The 21,949-nt window shown below is 38.0% G+C and overlaps 1 protein-coding gene across 3 annotated transcripts; it reads right to left on the bottom strand.

Annotated features, from left to right (window-relative positions):
* Window positions 1–1,502: 1,502 nt before the first annotated feature.
* Window positions 1,503–10,891, bottom strand: LRATD1 (LRAT domain containing 1). 3 transcript variants are annotated; one of them, XM_015859455.1, is made up of 2 exons: window positions 10,722–10,891; window positions 1,503–10,102 (listed from the first exon to the last, which is right to left on the bottom strand). In XM_015859455.1, exon 2 carries the CDS (start codon window positions 10,063–10,065, stop codon window positions 9,217–9,219), a length of 849 nt encoding a protein of 282 aa, XP_015714941.1. In that variant the 5' UTR covers window positions 10,066–10,102; window positions 10,722–10,891; the 3' UTR covers window positions 1,503–9,216. The 3 variants fall into 3 exon arrangements, with proteins under 3 accessions (XP_015714941.1, XP_015714942.1, XP_015714943.1); XM_015859456.1 differs by having other exon boundaries at window positions 10,734–10,891; XM_015859457.2 differs by lacking the exon at window positions 10,722–10,891 and adding an exon at window positions 10,217–10,689.
* Window positions 10,892–21,949: the final 11,058 nt, after the last annotated feature.

Raw genomic sequence — 21,949 nt, 5'->3', positions numbered from 1 at the left:
TGCACAAGAATTATTCCCTTACCTATCAACAATGGTTTATTTTTATTCTGTGCATTGCTACATTCACGTTACATTGATTTCTCTACTGCATTATTCCTGGCTAACAGTTTCTGATCTCACTTGATGATCACATAACAGGGATGCTTAAATCTTTGTGGTTGGTTGCAATCATACAAAGCCATTCTCACAAACACAAATAATAACAGAGATGCTACAAGCACTAGTGTACATAGAGATATTTATTTGAATGATAATTGAAACCTCACCAAAAAAGGGTAGATTGGCTCATAAATCAGATTTAAGAAACATTTTGTTGACCTCTACATCCTGCATTCAAGATACAGTGGGTTCATTTTAAGATAAACTGCTTAGCAGCAACCTTTTAAAATGTACACTTGTATGTTTAAAAATCCTACTTTATTTAATGCTTTACAAAACACAATATTCAATTGTGTTTTATAATATTTTATTTGCAGCTATGAAAGCTCATTAAAATATGTGAATAGTATTTCCAAAGCTCCATTTAAGCTGTCTTCAACATTTGTGTCCTTAAGGTTTTCATTCTCAGGTGTCAGGTTTTTTTACATACTTGTTAATTCCAAAACGAACACAAAGGAAAAATCATACACACACACACACACAAAACAGTTCAAGAGGTCTTCAGTGAAGTACTGAGAAGATAAAGCACCAAAATGACTGTATCTGTAAAAAACTAACCGTTATCAACAAAACTAATAAAAAAATAAGCATGTCATATTTTTGAGTTACTCAGTCAGAAACAAGTTGTATTAAGATTTGAAATGGGGCTAGAACTTTTGTGTGAATATGACAATTCTATCAAACTCAGAATCCTACACTTTCTTGTTCCTTGACATTATTTCATTCAGTAAAGCACTCCTGTGCTGAGAAGAGGTCTGTGGATCTTGCAAACAGAACTACTCCTTAAATATTAACACACATTCTACTCCTACTTCAAGAATTAGGATATATTTGACAGTCCATAGTTTAACATAAAAAAACATTTCTCCTTTAACGTTATGTTTCAGATTTATTTTCATTTACATTATCTTGGACATTATTCTTAGGAAAGTCATTAATCTCATGCATACTTTTGAGTACGCATTAATGATTTTAGGAATGATTATAAATGATTTCAGGAAGATGAAATTTAAGAGAGGTTTTCTGTTATCATTCATATTATGCAAATATTTGACATTTCTGTTTCTGCTAGGGTACATTATCAGCACACAGAGAACTCAACTTTGGGTTCCTATGTATTAAAAAAGTAGCTAGTGCACCACAAAATGGAAAAGAAAATGATTTAGAATATATATGCAAGCTTTTAGTACGTCAGAATTCAGAGGGTATCATTTCTATAATTGTTGTTCCTACCATAAGTGAGAATTTTACCTGAATGTTTCAGAGTTAATGTGTATACAAATTACAACTATAAAAGAACAGTTCAAGATTTCTGCCTTTATTTTTCTTTTTTTTTTAAAAAAAAAAAAAAGCTTGTTCTTCTGCCCATCTATTAGATCGTATTTCTTCATCTTGAAGGAGAGATAAAGATATAGTGAACACTTTTACAGTCCTTAGCTAGAGCTAAAAGGACACAGGAAATATTGAATACACATATTAACTGACTATTTTTGTAGGAGTCTAGCACTTGACACTCTTTTATATTGCCATAATTAAAGTAAGTCGATGGGTCAATTAAAGTGAACTTTTCAGTATTAATGACCTTTGATTACACCCAGCTGAAGAATCAATGATATTAAGCCAGGACAGGCTAGAAATACTGATCCAGAAACCTTGTAAGGTAGGCAGACATATCATACAATGAAGTTTGAATGTAAAGATAAGAAAGGTTATGCCATATATGCAAATAAACGTAACTCTGTTTATAAAATTATATAATACATATTAACAGATACATTCATCTAAGCCATCTCTGTTAAATGAAGTTGCAGCATGAAACACAACCTAGGTTTCTTAAAACTAACTGGTGTTGATGCTTACTCAGATATTGTAATTACCAGCAATGTCAGGGTTGCCCATGTTATGTTATGCTAGACCTATTTTCAGCAGCAATGCTTTTATTTACTTATTATTTTCAAAGCATTCACTGTTCTTGACAGATCCCATTTTCAACCTGTATCCATCATATAACATTGCTAAAAGCGGACAGGTTAGCCTAGCTGTGGCCCAAATAATTTGGTGAAAGGTCAACAGTGTTTTAGGGGGAGAAGGAGCCAACTCAGCTGTAAGTGCTTTTCAAAGTCTCACCTTTTGCTTTTCAAATAAGACATATTTGAGAAAAGTCAAGAAAAGCCAGCTGCCACTGTACTTTCGAACAACTATGCAACAATAGGTGAGCACGGCGAAACAACAGAACACATCTAAATTCAGTGCTACACTTCCAAAACATCACAGGAAAAAAAAATAGTTTAAATTAGTAGAAAAGAAAAAAATGTGGCATTGTCATTAGCGTATGCCAAAGAAAGGATGGATAGATACGTTACTGGGACATTTATTTATTTGTGAACACACAAGTCAGTAGCAGCATAGTTCATACTAAAAGGATACTTCATTATTGCAAAGTGTAGTGTTCCTGATATTTTTCCTGCAGTAAGTAGCAATACGTCAAAACCCACATATTTAATTAGCTTATCTTGATGTCAGAAGACCATAACATACCCTAAAAAAAAACAATATTGAATAGTGTTTAAATCCTGTAAGCATATTCTTGGGTATCCACTAGTTGTACTGTTAATATACATACAGAAATGACTGCCACTTATTACCAATACTAACAAAACAGTCAAGACTTCTTGTGTATGCATATACATAATATATACACACACTGTATGCATATGTATACATATTTACAATATTATATATTAGTTGTATATCAATATGCATATAAATGTCTTTTTAAATATTTACAAACAATTACCATAATTTTCAGATTCAGTTTTATATTGCTTTCAACTGACTGAAGGGGCACATGGAAACAATGAGAACATATGGAAATAGATTATCTGTTTTGAGACCAGATTGTGATATGCTTACTCACATTGAATAACTTATGAGGAATACTCCTTCTGTGGTGTAAAGTACTGTGAAGGAAGGTCATGATGTGGCATTCTGTATATACTCATGCCATTGGATATAAGTTTTCTTATAGCAATGACAGAGTTACGTTAGAACTAATTCTAGGGCCTGATCATTTCATCCAGTTGTAAAGCCCACCACAGGATTGTGTACTTGAAATAGGGTTACTCTTTGATTTACATAAACTTGTAACAAGCTCTAACCTCTCCTACATAGGAAGTTGAAAGAATGATGATTCAGGTCTTTCATTTCTGAGTTACTTATGCTGTTTAATTCATGACTTCATGCAACTTTTCAAAGTAGATTGCCAGTGCCACTCTGTATCCAAACAGTGTTTAAGCTTAGAAAAATTATTTGCTACTTAAGGCTGATGACACAGCTTATTTCACTCACTATTTTGCCTAGACGGTACCACAAATTTCCAAAGCAGGAATGGTTTTGTGCATGAGAGGTACACAGTTATTCACCCTCATTCACCATGCAGAAGAAAAAGAAAGAACAGCATTTCAAGTTTAGCTATGAACATCTTTCTTAAAAAGTCTGAAGTTTAACTAACTCTCCCACCTTTTTCTGTCATACTCACATTGGTTTCAAATTCTGAGTTCCTATTAAAACAGCAGGGATTGGCACTTCAGAGACTCAAGCCCATATGCTAATTCCCCATCTTCTATCAATGTCCAACACTTGTACCCACACAGTCACACAAGTGGAGAGCAAAAAAAAAAAAAAAAAAAAAAAAAAAAGTTTGAAAAGCATTAACCCACTTTTCCTAGGAAAATGCCAGAATTGCATAGATAATTACTATATGTACAAGCAAGAATATGCAATTAAGGCTCTTCTGGTAAACATAATGTACATAATTTTTCCACTGAATTCTGTGTGAACTTGATAAACAAGACGTTGGCCAGACCTACTCCTCAATTTTATGCCAGGTGAAGGGGACAGACCTTTTATGATAAAGGTCCTGATACTACAAACACTTGTGGAAGCAAGTGGTTTTATGCATGGATCATCTGCAGAACCAGAAACTCTCACAACTCCTCAAATAAAAATACTCTTTTAAAAAAGAAAAATAAATGAAGTATCACCATATAAAACCATAATCTCAGCAATCTCAATCTGTATGGCTTATGCTGATGATTTGCCTGGATATAACCACCTGAGTAGGTTTGCCAATTATGCAATATATCTAACATTAAGAAACAAAAGTGTATATTACCACCTGCTCAAGTATAAATGCTATCAGACAAATTCTAGTTTCTTTCTCAAAAGTAAACATTTCCAATAATAATTACTTTCCAAGGCATGGTGACATTTGATATATGGAAAAAGAATAATTTCACAAGGGATCTGTATTATATATATATATTAATATTATATTGCAAAAGAAAATACATAGTGTCACAATTACTTGCTTTAAAAAATTGCAGGACTAGTAGTTTATACCTCTATAAAATGGGAGTAAATCCACTGGCACTCCAAGTAACAGAAGATTCCTAGCTCACTGCCTTTTTTCCAAACTAACATCTTATTTTCACTTATAATCAGTTTAGTAAAATATCTGATTCCAATATTAATTCTCTTTACAATAAAACTGGAAAATAAAAATAAAAAATTGACAGATTGAGGGTCCGTGAATGTAGGGCAGTTTTGTTTGTCATATTTGAACTCAGGGAGCAGAGAAGTTTCATATTTCATAACAATTAAGTAAATAGATTCCAGATTTGCCATGGAAACACTAACATTCATGAACAAACAGCTGCACATGATCACACTCTAGTCATACATTATTATTCTTTCAAACCTAATTCTGCAGTGAAACAGCTCTCAGCTTAAGTATCCCAGTCATACCTCCCTACATATTTCTGAATTAATCCTTTTGGACTGAGACCATCATCGTTCTCCTGGGATATAAAGCAGAAAAGATATCATTTACAAAATATAAGCATCAACACATACCATCTTTTTTCATCACAGATAAGCAAAATTATGGACAGAACACTTCTATGCTACTCCAGTAGAAAACTTCCATAGAAAATAACAACAGAAGTCACAGTAGATACCACAGTCCCCCATTTCTTTTGTAGTTAAAAAGACAGATTTAGAAACTTGGGCAGGGGGGAGGAGGGCTGAGGTACCTGATCCTACAAGATGTCGCATGTCTCCAGTGAGATCCAGCATTCTCTCAACTTCAGCCAACTTTGGTTGGAGTTACAGCTGTTCAACACTTCGCATAAAGAGGTCTATAAACTCTGACAGATTTTTGCACATCACTTACCTGAATATGAAAGACACTAAAATTAAATCAGGCAAGATAATTAACATTATGCACACTCTGCACAGACTGAAGGCCATTTCTTGTCACACCCTGAAGGCCATATCTTGTTACAACCAGATTTCAATCTGAAATCAATGCAGCATAATATTGCCTTAAATATATAAATATTCTGAAGGTTTTCTCTTTTTAGAATTGCATACAGATATTTTTGGAGAGGAAGAAGTCCTAAAAAATAAAAACAAAGTAACATGGAAATACAAAGCTGATGGATATAAAACCCATATTGCCACCCATTCCTGTACTTATGTACCTATGTGCCCAGCCAATAACCAGCAAACAGTTCAGTCATGCCAGTAAAACATTTCACAAAGGCTCTCTATGCTTCAGGAGAACACGAAACAAATTTTTAATAAAATGTTAGCCTCAAAGCAATTCAGGAGATTGCATTTTGAAATGACAAGGAATATAGTATCCAAGCAAGAGTTTCAATAAAGCAGCTCCCCAAATAGCTAACAGAAAACTTGAAATGTGACACAAAAGCAGGATTTGCAAGTAACCTAACCCTGCAGTCACATTACAAGGCAGTACTTCAGTGCCAATGAATTACTTAGATATAAATATTTACCCTAGACTGAAGAATGTAAACAGATCCATGGATATAATATAATTTGTCAATATCTTTACTGACGGAAATGGAAATGTTAACTCAGACAGGTCACTGATCCTGAAAGATGAGTATAATCAATTACTTTTCTACATGTCAATCATACACATAATTGCCTCACTTGTATCTAACTGCTCCCCAGCCTTTCATTTCTTGTTTCAAGGCACTGAACAATCATTTCTATTCACTTTTCATTCTTTTTCTACTGCTTTGTCACATTAACACTGCTTGTTTGAGGACTAGTCTGTTTTCTTCCTGATTTCCACAATATTGCCTGTCTCTGACCACAGAAAGGTGGCCCTTCTGTTCTCCTTAATGCCACTTTAAACCTCAATTCTCTTCAAGGTCCACAAATTTCAACCACATTTTAATCAACACAGCCTGACCCAAAGCTCACTAAAGTCAGTGAAAGTCTTTCTATTAATTTCAGTGGATTGCAAATTCAGACCAGATTGCTTCAGAAACTGAGGACTAAAATCCAGAGAAAGTAAAAACAAAATGACCTGCGTGGATATCTCTGTTGCTAATGGCAGACTGCCACTTGAAAATAGTCACAGCAGTAATCTATCTCAGATTAATGCCATTAATGAGTACTTCCAATACTTTCTTCCAGACATCATGCAAAGGACCGAGGCCCTAATTTTCTTGTTACCTTTCTCTGTACAGATTTGGAGAAATGCCAAAGATTTCTGACAGAGCTTGAATAAACACACATCTAGCAAAGCCAACTAAGGAAAACTGACATGTTCATGAACCAGGTTAGTCAGTCATTAAAAAAAATATATTAAAAAAACATTAAAAAAAAACATTAAAAAAAACATAAAAAAAACCTCACAACAGTTAAAAAGTCTGTTAAGATAAAGGGAACATTTTCATAGGACAGTGAAATGTTTAAAGTCACATTCTGATTTCTCACTGGTGAGTACTTGCAGTGCTATTCTTTCAAGGATCCTCTGTCTAACCCTACCTTATTCATTTGTGAACAATCTGAAGAAAAAGCATTTCAGAAATCAAAATTTACATGACTCCATTCTTTCTGTCTTTGTAGACACTTTGCCAATTATTCCCTCTCCATCTCTTTCCACCTCACTTCTCCAACATATCTTACAAGGAAAAATTAAATTACTTTTGCCCACTCTTCCTCCTCCTACTATTTATGTTCCATTTTTTCCCCTAAGTGCTTTTGGTTGTAATATCAGTACCTTTCTGCAGTCTCATAGCACCTCCCCCAAATACTATGAGGTACTCAGCAACTGGAACCATCTAGGAGATGCAATGCAATATACACAAATGAACGTTCAAAGTTGAAAATTGTTAAATCTCATGGAAAAAAAGCTATCATTATCAGACATTATCACCCATATAAAGCTAAAGTAGTACGTCTTTAATAAAAGGCATGACAATTCACTTAAAAAAAATGCTTACCCCATATTGTACTAACCATGGTACTTTAAGGCGAGAGGGGAAATAAAAGTAACACTGCCCATTAGGGCATAACTATGCTACTTGTGACAGTAAACAAAGCCTGTTTGATGACCTTCACTAAAGGAGTGTATTTATTTAAACATTTTTATGCTGATATTTATAGTGAACTACACTCCACCCTCACAGCTTCAGGTATGGAAGGGAAACCCTTTGTAGAAATGAAATTACTGTTGAATCAAGGTTGCTAATGACATTGTTTAATACAAAAAAGGAGCCAGGAAACAGTACATTGATAGGGGGTGGAGTGTATTGTACATACAGAACAGGGGTGTTACTTCTATTCTGTCATCTGACATTGATGTGGGAAGAGGGAACAAAAACAAATGCATTTTCTTTCCAGCACTGAAACATGCAGAGACAAATTGCTTATTACAAGTTGTACGCAGCTCAGAGTAATAAAAATAGATTAATACAGATTTAGAAATGCCCCAGTATATTTTTTTAAATTTTATGTATATTTAATATTTTGATCTTTCACTTCAAAACTGCAAGTTAAGCAATGAGTGAATGGGATCTGAAATACAGACAAGGCATTGCTCACATCACATGAAAAGGCATCTTAAATGCAGCTGTAGATTCCTAAACTTAGACTGAATGGGATTCTTAGTTGCTTAGAATTTGAAATGCAAAATGAATGGCCACATTACATATATTTTAAGTGGAAATGCAAATATGCAATAAATTGCTGTTTAAAAAGACAACATGCAGAATTCAAACCTATTTGTTTGGTTTGTTTTTTTTTTTTTTGCAGGATTCTGTTGATTTGTGCATGAAGAGGTAGTGAAGCAGTGCTGCAATGAGAGTCACTAGAGCGACACAAACCCACTGCTCAAGCATCAGATGCTAGAGGCTGGACCTCCAAGGACCAACACTGAGTACACTGTTCTTCAATATACACCTTCAACCAGTGAATTTAGTTTCAAGGAAACAGCTGCTCACCAACTTTTTCCATACAAAAAATAAAAAGGGTGATGGAAGCAGCTTATAAATTATGGTAACATTTAGCAGAGAGCTGCAGACAGAAAACAAAGACATTATTTTAAATGTGATCAGCTTCAGCCATAAATGTGAAAGCATTTTCCCCTGTTGATGTCTTGCTAGAGTTGGCTGGGATCAAATTTGAGTTGCAGTTATGGGCTGAAGCAACAGTGTTGAGAAACAAAGCAAACAAGCACTTAGAACTCCCCCACCTGCAACCCCTTCCAACTAGCAAAGTACAGTGGATGCTTTTGGTTGGCTGCAAGGCAAACATTAGCTAAAAACTCATTTAGCTAAACCCACATCCATGGCCCCCAGTGTTTAAAATCTGTCATGGATTAAAGCCATGAAATAAAAATTAAAAAAATTTCAATTTGAAATTTTATTAGCATGTTGCTAGAATGGTCAACATCGATCAACAGGAGAGACTTTGTCCACACACTGAGAGAACAGCCTTTGTGCACCTCCCCCCTCTTTTCTTCCTCTCTCTCTCTCACGCGCTCTTTCAGCTTTAACACTATTAAAAGCCAAACAAAATACTGGCTATGGGTGTAAAGAACGCTGTTTGTTTGGAATGTTGCCATGGATCCTGCTTTCAGTCGCGTCCTATGGAAAGAGGGTGCAGCCGGCTGCCCCTGTGGCAGGCTGGGCTCCCCAGCAGGGCAGAAGGAAGATAGCCATGTACCCCCGCTGCGCACTATTCTTTCCCATCCACTATAGCCAGGTCTTTGATCACTCTCAGTTTGCCACTGGCATCGATTCTGCGCTTCTCACGTATTAGATCCTCCAGGCTGTGGAACCTCACCGTGTGCACCTTGTTCTCCGCCAAGTGGATCTTGAGATAGTACTGCTGCTGGGTGCCGGCAGCAGCCTGCAGCTCCCCCCCGGCTTTGAACTCCCGTTTTCCGAAGCGGCACCAGGCGGCGAAGCTCTCGGAGTTAGTCCAGCAGATCTCGTCGCTTTTTAAGCCCAGGTGCCCGCAGGCGTTTTGCACCACCAGCTCAGCCACCAGCGGGCGGAAGCGGTACCAGCTATTCACCACCCGGCCCACGTTGCCCGCGGCTGCCTCGTATAAGCTGTCCTGGCGGATTTGCCCCTGGTGCAGGTGGATGATCTGCCCGCTGCCCACGTACACTGCCCAGTGCGGCGGCGGCTGCTCCGACGGCCCCAGGTAGAGCAGCTCCAGCAGGTCCCCCGGCTTGCAGAGAGCAGGCAGCGCTGACACCGAGTAGACGCTCAGGTCCCCAGCCTGGGGGCCGCTGCTGACCTTGGAGAAGATGCATTCCTGGCCACGGAAAGCGGAGAATTGAGTCTCGTTCAGCACGAGCTGGTGGTGGAGGTGGTGGGTGGGCGTCTCCTGGCCAGGGCTGCCGGAGCCCTTCACGCTGTACTTGTCTGGCTGGCCTCGCTCGTCCAGGTCCTCCTCCTCATCCGAAAAGAAGTAAGCCACCCCGACGCGCAGCTCGTCTTTCTCGATCCCCGAGGGGTCCCCGGTCGGCAGCTCGCTGTAATTCAGGTGGGTGATGCGATCCAGTTGATTTCCCATCAATGACAGGGCGAGGCGAGGGCAGGAATCGCCGGATCTGGAGGAAGGGTGGGGTGGGCAGGGACAGAGAAAACGAGAGTGCAAACGGAGAGAAGGAAAGGAGGAGAGAAAGAAAAAAATAAATAATAATAAAAAAAATCAAGACACATACAAAAGACTTCAGCGATTCCACCCCGAGCACCCATTCCTCCCCCGCTCCATCCCTCCCCTCCGTGCGAGGAGGAGACTCCCGGCGCTGATCCTTTCCCCACGCTCTCGGGGTGCGGGGCAGGGCAGTGCCCCGGGGTTCCCGGCTCCCCGGCCCAACCCCACGCTGCAGGAGAAGGCGGCTCCTCGCCGCCCGCCGCCTCCGCGCGGGGGACGGAGTTGCTTCGGGAGTCTCCTCTCTTCGCTCCGCAAGAGAAAGGGCAGAGAGAGTGCTGGGAGGGGCTGGCCCGGAGGGTCCCGAGCCCGCCCGCAGCCGAACCAAGCCGCTGTACATGAGAACAGGCGGCTGGAGAAGCAGGCGGCCGGAGAAGCAGGCGGCCTCGCAGCTGCCACCCGTATCTGCCCGCTCGTGCCTCGCATCTCGGCCAGGACCTTGCAAGGAAAAAAAAAAACAAAAAAAACCCCACACAAAAAAAGCATCCTCTGTCCCCAAAAGGAGTCCTTCTCACCCCTCTTCGTACCCGTGGTCGCCCAGCGGGTCGTCAACCCCCCCCCCAAACTCCTTTAAAGTCGTCCTGTCCCCATGGGCGCTGCAGAGGAGGTGAGCTCCGTCCTCCCCACTGCGCGTCCAGCTCCTCCACCCGCGCCGCCCCGCTCCGCTATGGGCTGCTCGGCCCCTCCGGCGGAGCCTAAGTACCAGCGGCGCCGCTCCCGAGCCCGCCCCAGCCCCGCTCATTGGCCGCGCTGCGCTGCGCTGCGCCCGGTGGCGGCGGCTGTAGCGGGGATCCGCGGCGTCTCTGTCCGGCTTGGCCTCGCTGTCCCCAGCGCTCCACGGTTTAATTTCAGCGCCTCGTGGCTGGCCCCTGGCTGTGGCACGGAGACAGCTCGGTGTGGGCGAGGCAGGGTTATCCGGAGAGAGAAGGTTCAAGCAGTGCGCTCACCGCTTTGCAACTGAAAAGAAAGCAGAAAAAAAAAAGTAATTTCCATGATAAGAAGAACGCATTGGTTTTAGTTGGAGGGTTGTATCTATCCGAGAATTTCTTCATCCCTCAAGGAAATGAGCGCTCGTCTAACTTCAGAAACCTGTGTACGATCTGAGCTCTGGATTTCCCCACGCTCAGACAAAACTGGCCTTTCCATAGGGCTGTTCTGCTCGCCTATTGCACAGCCCATTTTAGGAAGGGATGAGCTGCCCTAAGCAAGTGCCTTTCTTTTATCATCACCAGCACATTGAAATGTTGATGTTAGGTGAGGTGACACCTAGCTGTGGCTGTCCACATCTGGCTGCAGTTATGGGTTGTCCTAAGAATTGACTAGAAGATGGGCTATGGCTTGTCTTACATAAAACATAAGATTGCCTGATGGTAGCAGTCCATCTTTTCCTAAAATACGTCAAATCTAAAATCTACCATCTGTAGTAGTTAATACTAGTACATAGTTTGCATATAATTTTGCATATTATGAAATCCAGGCTTTGGAATAATTAGCTGATATGAGCACAATTTCCCTGTAAGATTGTGTTAGTGATGGGATTGTAACCTTTGTTCTTCAGAGAGCTCTTATCATGGGAACTTCTGAGAACTTAAATATTAAGACACTTCATGAAAAAAAAAAAAAAAAAGTAATTATTTGATTCATATGTGAGTCATATTAAAGCACCATTTTTATCTATTCACAGTGGAAACAAATTTGTTATATAAATATTTCTATTTTCAGTGCTTGTGGATACGAACCATCTTCACTTCTTACTCCCCAGCTTATACTTTGTTCACAGTCCAGTCTTGGGGTTTGGTTAAATAAGAAGAATAATGCTGTTGCTTTATTCTCATGATAGAGACATGCAGCTGTACCTATAGCGAGCTCCCATTTATCATAGTAACAGTTTCATGCCTAGGTTTATATGGGTCAAATACTGGATTTCTTATGTAGACATGTGTTTACTTCAAATGAACCTTTAATTTGACCATTCAAATATTTATATGGTTATCTTTCAAGGAGAGTATTTTGTTTCTCATTAATTTTTTAATGTAGGCAAAGGCATTGGATCATAAATGGAAAGGAGAAAGGGGTGTGTTCAGTGGTGTGACATTCTAAGGTTGACCAGTTATTTTTCACTGTGGCAATTATAATATTTTGTTTGTTAAGACTTCATACGTTTCATAAATTCAGGACTACAGTCTCAGAATCCTGGGTGTCTGTGAGCTGATGGTTTGCAGCAGTTTAGGATGCAGCATTCGGGGGTCTGTAGAATTAGAAATTGAATTTGAAGTAAAAATGTGTATCTAAAAATGATTATATTCTAAAATATGTATTTAATAGTTTCACAGGAGTAAGCAAAGAGGGTGTTTCAAACCTCTGAAATTGTTTGGATGCTTTTGTCATGATTATCAGAAATTATACATTCTTTTATGGCACAACCTTCATCAACTGCAACATTTTAAATTAAGTTACAAATAAACCCTAATATATTTATCATTTAGGCTGGAAAAGAGCGTAAGGTATTTTGATTTTTTTCATAACTGTTAATGTGTTCCATTGTTAAAGTTAATCCAAGCAGAAGGCCATTTTCAATAGATACATTCTTCATCAACAGTTTCTGTTTTCTAAACAGTTTGTATCTTTTCTTGTTTAAAGTCTGCATCATTTTAGATTGCACTCACAGTTCACACTTCCCACATTTGCCAATCATCAAGGCTATGTGGAGTAATTTTTAGACAGTTCCAAACAAACAATACATTATTTTATCTTTTCCGTGCAAAAGAGTTCAGGACAAATTTCTTCAGTGAACTGCATGGTGCAGAAGTGCAGTCTGGGTTCAAGAAAGACTCTAAACTTCTAACTGGATGGAATAGCCCCATTTTCTTTGCATTTCCCATGCTTTTGAAAGTCTGGTTAATGAGTGCATCCTATCTCTTGCTGAAGTACTTATCTCTGTTCAGGACACCTTCAACACCCATTTCCTACTTACATTCTTACATTTCACTTCAGGCTGCAGTCTGTCTCATCAGTGTTTTATGCTCTTCCTCTGTCCCTCAAGAAAAACTTTTTTTTTCTCAGTTTCTCTCCAAGTGTAGGGCATGTGCTATGAAACAAAGCAAAACAAATGCCAGTATAAATGTAGTTATATAAAACTGTCAGGGCAGAAATTATGTAAACCAACAGCTTGAAGTAAACCTCTCAGTTTGAAAGCTTCTGTTGGTGTTAGAGAATGTTACAACAGTACAGTGTCCACAGAAGTGTATTTCTGTGGCCTACTGCTTGTTTTGACTGAGCTATCCTGATGAATACATTTATCATCTCCTTCAGGCATTTTATTTTTTGGGAGCTCATGGAGACTTGCTTAGCAGGGTAGTTAGTGCAGGGCTGGCTTGGCTGCTCTCAGATCATGGCACTGGCAGCACAACATCACTCCGCTTACACTTGTGTTCACCAGCTTCAGCCTCATTAACCAGGGTCATAACCTTGTCCTGCACCAGGACATAGGAATTTGCCATTAATCCATTCTTATTAACTCTAAAATATTTTTCCTCAGACTGAGTGAAGGGAAGAAACCAGACAACATCTTCATCTCTAGCTTTGTCCTGTTATACTGTACTCCAAAGCAGTGAACTTACATTTTTCATTGCTATTTTTCCTTTTGTGCATTTTCCCACCCTTGGCGTTTTGTTAGTCTTGCATTTATGTTTAATTTAATACACTGAAAAACTCTTAAAATATGTAATAAATAGATACTCAGTAGCTTATTTTTTAAAAACTTGTTTTTTAAATATTCTTATTGTCTTGCCATGAGCTCAGCTTTTAAGCCTTGGGCCCCTGTTGCTAAAAGTGGAGCTGAAACCTCTATTAATTTAAATGAGTGAATGTTTGTGCAGAAAAAAGATATTGGAAACACATTTCAATAAACAACCCAGACACAAAAATTCAAGACAAGTATTGAAACTTGACTATGTTTTATAAACTTTCTTTATATCATAGAAATCCATCCATCACAATTCTGGTAGAAGTGAGTTTCAAATGTCCAGTTCACCTCTATTTCTGTTGTAGCCTGGTCTGTTCAAAAGACACACCAAAGCATAATGGGTACCAGGAAGAATCTTCTATACCCTAAGCTCTCTAAAGAGCCAAATACCAGTTGCAATTTGACTATCCATTCAAATTCTTTGTTTCCTATACCTTCTTTACAGTCTCAGTGTATCTAAGGCAAAAGAAACAAATGATTCTAGTCCTCTGAGAAACCTGCTATCTGGGCCACAACTGATGCAGATGGTAGAGTTGCTTATTTTGCAAACAACATCACATGCAAATTACCTGTATACTAAGGCAAGGCCATAATGCCTAGGTTTGAGTAAAAGTGAGGTATGCCAACCCTATAACAGCAATTACACTATATAAGTATGTACAGTTTCTACAGTATCTAGTTTGACAGCATCCAGGGATTTTGATCCTTGATCTTTGGACAGCTTCAATAATTTTTTGTCCAATGATGTTGAAATATAAAGCGTAAAAACTCACTAATGTGAATAACTGTGGCCAGAGATTTGCCCTTTGCCTTTTTTCTTCACTTCTGCTGACCTGCTTGCTTTGTTATTCCCGCATTCACAGGGCACTTGAAAGTAAAATCGGCCAGAGGCTGTTTCCTGGCCCTGAGGGAGATTATAACTATATACCTGCTCAGCTGAACTCTAAGCTCCAAAACTGGGTAGCTGCATCCAAGCTCCCTATTAGGAATTACTCTGAACCCATTTTAATCCCTACGCTGTATAGATGAATATTAGCTAGCCTGTGCCAAAGCCTTTCAAGAGGCCATGCTACCAATTTAATAGTATAAGAAATACGGTTCCAGTCCATGGCCCTGCGACCTAGTTCTTTATGGCCAATTGTTTTCACTTAGCTTCTGAAAGAGAGGTGAGGCATGACCCAGTGTTTCTGTTGTTTTCTTTCTTTTTTTGGTCAGATATCACCTGTAAAGTCCCAAACTTAATTTCTTCATCCTGCTCAATTGATACAGCCAAAAATATACTGCCTAAAAGATTTTGAGGAGGGAAGAAATGACTGCCCTTTGAAGTGTATTTATCTCCAGAAGACTTACGCAGATGGGATTCCACACCAGGAAGTTGTATCCCTTTCCAGCTATCAAGAGGCAGAGTGTAAGGATAGAGCAGGATGTGGGAACCTCACCACCAGCACAGTCTCCAGGTGCTGTTGAACAGAGCAAATCTGGGGAGCCAGAATCATCCAAGGCCTACCAAGAAGTTACAGCAGCCAGGCAAAGCCTTACCAACACAGGCTAGCCAGCAGACCACCCTTGGCTTCAGGGGATGAAGCCCCAGCTGAGCCTCGTCAACATTCTGTCATTGACTTCACTTTTCTCCCAGACGTCTGCTCTGATGTTATCAGAGCTGATCTTGAATACAAGCAACAAACTCTGAGAAAGCAGAGGAAGAGCTTGTAGATCATATTCATTCACTGAGTATGAAAAAACTAGTGGAGGGACTAGATTTTCATTTAGATGTCTGTGTCTGCACCACATGGACTCTGAATGCATAGGTTTTGGGGATAAGAGGTGGGAAAGGCTGCTCTTAAATTAGTTACTCTTTTTAGTGGTGCTTTCTTAAGTATTCCAAAATGCTCTGACATATCATTTTCACACAGATACAGAAAAACAAAACAATAACAAGAAAAAACTCTAAGTTGACACAACAACATTCAGATGGAGAAAACATGCTTATTCATAGCAGTGCATTTAACCTTATGCAGTCTGTCATTTTGTTCAGGAGCATAGTCTGAATGTTCGTATTATTTACATAAATTTCATTTTACTTTTTAACTCTATTGGGAAATGAAAGAAAACATAGCCTAGCGTCGTATGAGCCTAACCAAATGTTTGTTAGCCACAGTACCTGTTGGGGTCTTTTGGCCTTTTTTTCTTTGACGACTATGAATTTGAATTTTTAATTTTTTTGGTAAAGTAACCCTGGTCTTAAATTTGTTAATTAAATTATGCATTGGTAAAATTAGGTTCATTGTTACAAGAGAAATATTTTCTTTTCTTTTTTTTTTTCTTTCCTTTTTTTCCCCCTTTCCCCTGAAAAATGCAGTTTCCCATTTTATTTAATCATGAATAAAAGGTACATCAACAGTGAGCTTTAACCACCAACTACATACTCACAATATCACAGTATCACAGTATCACAGTCTCGTGCGGGTTAGAAGGGACCTTAGAGATCATCGAGTCCAACCCCCGGGATTTGAGCTTCCTGTGTAGCGGAGTGGCACTTCTACCACTTGCGCCACAGGGGGGATTCGAACCCAGGTCTCCAGTGTTGCAATTGGCATTCCTACCACTGCTACTCCTTCAGCTTCTTTTGTGGCTGATCTTGTGATCATGTAGTTACAGTATGAGTTTAAATTTGTAACACAGATGAAAAAAATGTTGAATAAGTGCCAGATGAAAAACACATCTTTTTTAAAGGTGTTGGCACTTCATAGTTGGTGCTCAGAAACTGTCAGGAATATCAATCCCTTCTGAATATATCTTTTTGACATCACTTTCATTACAAGTGGTTACATTGTTCCTATGGTAAAATGATGATGGTAGTGTCAACCTAGAAGGGAAATTCCGATAGTCTCTTCTAGCTACAAGTAAATAGGAAGTAAAAATGACTTCATAACTTCATTATAGGAAAAATATCTCTAGAAACTAGTGCAGCTTCAGCAAATAAGCTGATAGGGGAAGGAAAAAAAAAAGAAAAAAAAAAAAAAAGAAAGAAGAGTATTTGTAACCATCTTTTAATATAGTCTTATTAAAAGAAAGGACCGCTGTCACATGGCAAATCAACTTTTGATGTCTTTCCTCAACTAGCATTTTAGAACTTCATGCAAAACTTCCCTAGTCAGTAATGCAGACTGAAAAACTTTCAGAAATATTTGGCCATAAGGAATAAAGTAGTAATGGTTCTTCACAAAAAATGACATTTTCAGTGTTGGACTCTTTACTAATGAACTCTGTCCCTAAATGATCTAATGAGAAATCCATAATAAAGATATAACCAAGTACCTACTGGTTTCTCAGGTAATTACTTGGCCCTTTTATTTTTCGCATATTCTTTGTGATACTTTATTAAGTCATTGTTCTCTAAATGCATTCTATTATAATTCTTCTCATTTTTAATAAGGTAATATTCTTGCTGCCCTGAAGGACTCATAAGAAAATTAAAATGTTTAAATAAAATGGGCAACCAACATGTCTTTCTATTATGGTAGTTAATATTTTATAAAATATTTTTATCTTTTAAGCTTTTAATACCTGAACTTCAAAAATGACTTTTTTAAATATTATAAGCAATAACATATACCCCTTGACTGAGTAGCAAAGAAGAAATTCAATCTTTGTTGCAGTTGCTATTCATGAACTATTTGAACTTCGCTCTCATAGTCTATGATGTTAGCTGAACCCTTTTTACTGAGTTACAGAACTAGATTCAGTACTGAAATCATTACTTGCCATATATAAATACCTTTTGGAGTTAGCCTCTATTTTCCTTTTCCAGATACAGAGCACAATTGTGCAGACTTCAGACATCCAAAACTTACATCAATTATACTTCCACACCAGCCTCCTCCTGCCTATAATACAGAGAAGCCTGTCACCAGGGACATGCACGCTATTTCCTTTGAAGGCAAGATGATCACTGTGTGCATTCAAAGAAAGAAATACAGCTTCAAATGCTTAGAAATAACAAATTTATACAATTAGAATTCATTCTGTTTGCAAAAGTGTGGAAGTTGTGAATAAAACCATTGAGACTCCACAGTGATGCTTTTAAAAACAGATCTTTACTCAATAAAAAATGAATTCAAGTAACCCAGGCTTGTAAATTCATTACTATTCCCAGTAAAAATCTGCAAACGTTTTGCCAGCCTCTAAACTTATCCTTAGGTCTGAAATGTGAGTAGTGGCTCTTCATATTCATCATTCTCGCAGCTAAAAGGCTGGCTGACCTAATTAGACTTGCAAGTTAAACTTATTATCTTTGTACTTTGTTTTGTGATCCATATGAATTTATTGTTATCAAAAATTTTCAGAGATGTGTGCCATGAAACTTTAACCAATGATTTTATGTATAATGCATAAATGCTTATAGACTAAGCTCTCTTCTATTTAAAAAAAAACAAAAACAAAAACAAAAAAAACAATTGTCAAACTTTGTAACATAACCTACTGTTATTTATCTTAAATCTGAAAAATCTGCATTCAGTTCTTTATGCCACAGATTTAATTCTGTGTCATCTACTTTAAGTGTATCTACTCATTAGACATGCTAGAGACTATCTGGCTATTCTCCAGTCATCAAGTTGTAACCTTTCTGGTGATAATTCAAGGAAGCATGAACAAAGCTTTTAACTAAGTGATCAGAGTACTCACCTTAAGGCAAGGAAACTGGGGTTCCTATTTCTGTTCCAGTAGTTCAAAGACTACTTGATGCAAAATATGGAAATAGCCTTGAGATGAGAATATTCCCTGTCTAATAGGTGCCTCTTTCCTATGAAACAGAAAAAAAAAACCTCTGGATCCTACTTTTCTGAGAACTGGTTTCTGATTTGGCTCCTAGTTACAAAGAGGGTGGTCAACATCATCACCATTTCTAGCAGCAAGGTTTTACAACAAGGACATTGAGTGCTGTGCCCCGTGGAAGAGTCATTGCTGCAGAGCACAGCTCAGAACTCTGGGGAGTTCCCTAGCATTTATCACAAATACCCTTGATTCTGTTGTGTTGCTTAGATTCAGGAAACTTTAGTTACTTTAATGCAATGCATATTTCTAGTAAAAGACTTGGACTCAAGGTGTTAAATAATATAGAGAGAATTTTCCCTTGATAGAAATGGAAAAATATATATATCTGTGGCAGTGCAAGATGGTAATTTAGGATACAGAAGACAGTAGTGCTACAATCTCAGGGCAAGTCTGGGGAGATGTTGTAACACCATTAAAATGAAACAGTGATGTTAATACATCTCTGCAGGGAACATGTAAGTGAAGTGTGACAAATATGGGATAAGGAGATACTATAATAAATGAATTTAAACAATATTACTTACATACTACTTAGCAAGCACTCATGTGGGTTGATAGTGATAGGACAGGGGGAATAGTTTTAAACTAAGACAGGGGAGGTTTAGGTTAGATATTAGAAGGAAGTTTTTCACCCAGAGTGTGGTGGCGCACTGGAACAGGTTGCCCAAGGAGGTTGTGGATGTCCCATCTCTGGAGGCATTCAAGTCTAGGCTGGATGTGGCTCTGGGCAGCCTGGTCTGGCAACCCAGGGTTGGCAACCCTGCAAATAGCAGAGGCATTGAAACTAGATGATCATTGTGGTCCTTTTCAACCCAGGCCGTTCTATGATTTTATGATTCTATGATACATGCTCGTTTCATTTCACTTACAAACTTTCTGGATAGTCAGTGACAGACTTACATTATTTTGAATGTCACTAATTCAAATGGTCATTAATGCAAAATATGGATGAAATGCCAGGTGTGAACTCCCAGGCAGCTCTTGGGTCATATTTGCCCTGTACAAGAGAGCTGCTAATGATAAGAGGCTTTTGAAGTCTCTGAGTCCCGGGATAAACTTATAGTGACTGTTTTGCCTCTTTTGGATTGTGCTGCCTCGAAAACATTACTGTCTCCCAAGGGTGGTTTCCTTCCTCATTAAAAAAATACTAAAAGCTAATGTCAAAATGAAATATTCAGAATTTTCAATAATGTGGAATATCTTTTTGATTTTGAATTTTCATTCAATTTAACCTGGATTTGAAAAAATGTTTTCGATAAGTGAGCAATGTATTTCTTGGTACACAGAGTATTTGCCAAAAGAAAAAAAAATAAATGTAGCTGTTCTATTAAGCCATCTTGACAGCAGAATGCAAGTTTGGTCTACGACTACAATCTTACGTTGTCTGGACACACAAAATAATGTGTTCCAAGATCAGAGACAGAGAATTCCTTCCAGTGCTAGAAATTCCTGAAGTGGGCTTTGACAGCCTCTCACCACTTTCTTCCCCATTCCTTCCCTCCAATAATATTAGCTTAAAGTGTGATTAGTCAAGAACTGCAGAAATAAACTAAGACACTGCAAAGAACCAACTGTAGTAATTTGAACTGAAAATGGTGCAAGTCAAATATGTTCATTACATCCTTACTTGCGCTCATGATCCTTAAATAATAATTTATTTAGCACATTGTTTGCTTTTTAATTTCCTTTTAAAAATATATCTGTTTTTTACCATTCAGAAATAGTTTATGGGTGATAATTGTTTCCTTAAGTATATTGATTGGAGAACAATTTTTTTGAAAAATTTCCATGAACTGAAATTGCTTATTGTTTTCATCTTAAAGGTTTTGTTATATGTACTTTTCCTCATGAGCAGAAGCTTGTCTACCTAAGCTATGAAAATGTTTTGGGTGCATGTGACTCAAAGTTCTCATTACAAGAAAAATAATGGGAATTTTCATGGTTCCAGCATAGAGTTACTTTAAGTACATGAGATTAGTACAAGACAGATGGAAGAGAGAGAACTCAAACAAATTCAAAGGAGAAATAAAACACCATATTTTCTTACTATAAAATCATTAACTATTAGAAAATAATTCACATAATAATACAATACTTACAATATAAAATAAGTGTTGTATTAAGTGCATCATCAAATAGTCTGAATGTATTGTACAGAACAGGCAACTCCGTGGTTTTCCATTTTGCCAAAACAAAATATAAAAATAAACAGTCATTATCTAATCTTCTCCTTCCTGAATAACATCTCTGCATACTGATAATTCACACACATCATTCCACAATCTCATGGAAATTTTATTATAGCACTTCATTATTCTTACTGTATTACTTTTACTCACATTAACATTTTCTAACATTCTGATTACAATCTCAGACTTTGTTACATTTTGCAGCCTTATATATACCTAAATAAACTCCCCCTTTATTTTTATTTTTTATTTTTTTAACTTTATTTATTTGAGATAAGGGGTCTTAATTCATTTAGTCTTGAGTTATCTCCAGTTTTGTTTTCTAGAATCCAGATGTTTTCAATATTCTACTGAGCTCTTTTCAAGTTTATATCTTTCACAAACTATAGTGCCTAAAATTGGAAAAGAGAAATCCACCTGAGAATTTAACAGAGCAGGAGGGAGCACGAGAACTGTTTACTGGCTACTTGCCTATTCTGTACCTTTCAATATGGCATCATATTTAATTAAAGTGTATGCCTTTTTCCAAAGGTGTGGCTCTGTTGATTCACTTTTCTATTGTAATACAACTATGACTTTTTCAATGAGACAGGTTATTTTATAAATCCCTATTTTTAACATTAAAATTTTGGAATCTTTGAAAGTCTTGTAAACCACTACAACCTTCTTCTTTGCCCTAGTGATTACAACCACCAGCTATTTCCTCCTGGAAAAACGCTGTATCACAAGATCTCTTGTTCACAGCGCAGTTCATCTGTATAAACTGAAAGATCCTGAAAACAAGTTGAACTCCATGGAGATTGTTTGAATAAGACATAAGTAGTAGATTTTCCTTCCACACAGGAACAATTTGCGTGCCATAGCTGATGTCCCATACGTAGAATTCATTGAATCTTCCCCTAGGTAAAATTTATTTGTGGAAATAGCATGAAAAATAGAGATTTCAACAGAATTAGCATGGAAGCTTTTAAAA

Source organism: Coturnix japonica, chromosome 3 (genome assembly GCF_001577835.2).
Source record: "Coturnix japonica isolate 7356 chromosome 3, Coturnix japonica 2.1, whole genome shotgun sequence".
Lineage (NCBI taxonomy): Eukaryota > Metazoa > Chordata > Aves > Galliformes > Phasianidae > Coturnix > Coturnix japonica.
Note: the sequence above shows the minus strand (reverse complement) of the source record. Positions and strands in the feature narration are given on the sequence as shown.

Excerpts from the sequence above, each read along its gene's own strand:
- LRATD1 (XM_015859455.1), bottom strand. The coding sequence starts at position 10,065 with ATGGGAAATCAACTGGATCGCATCACCCACCTGAATTACAGCGAGCTG.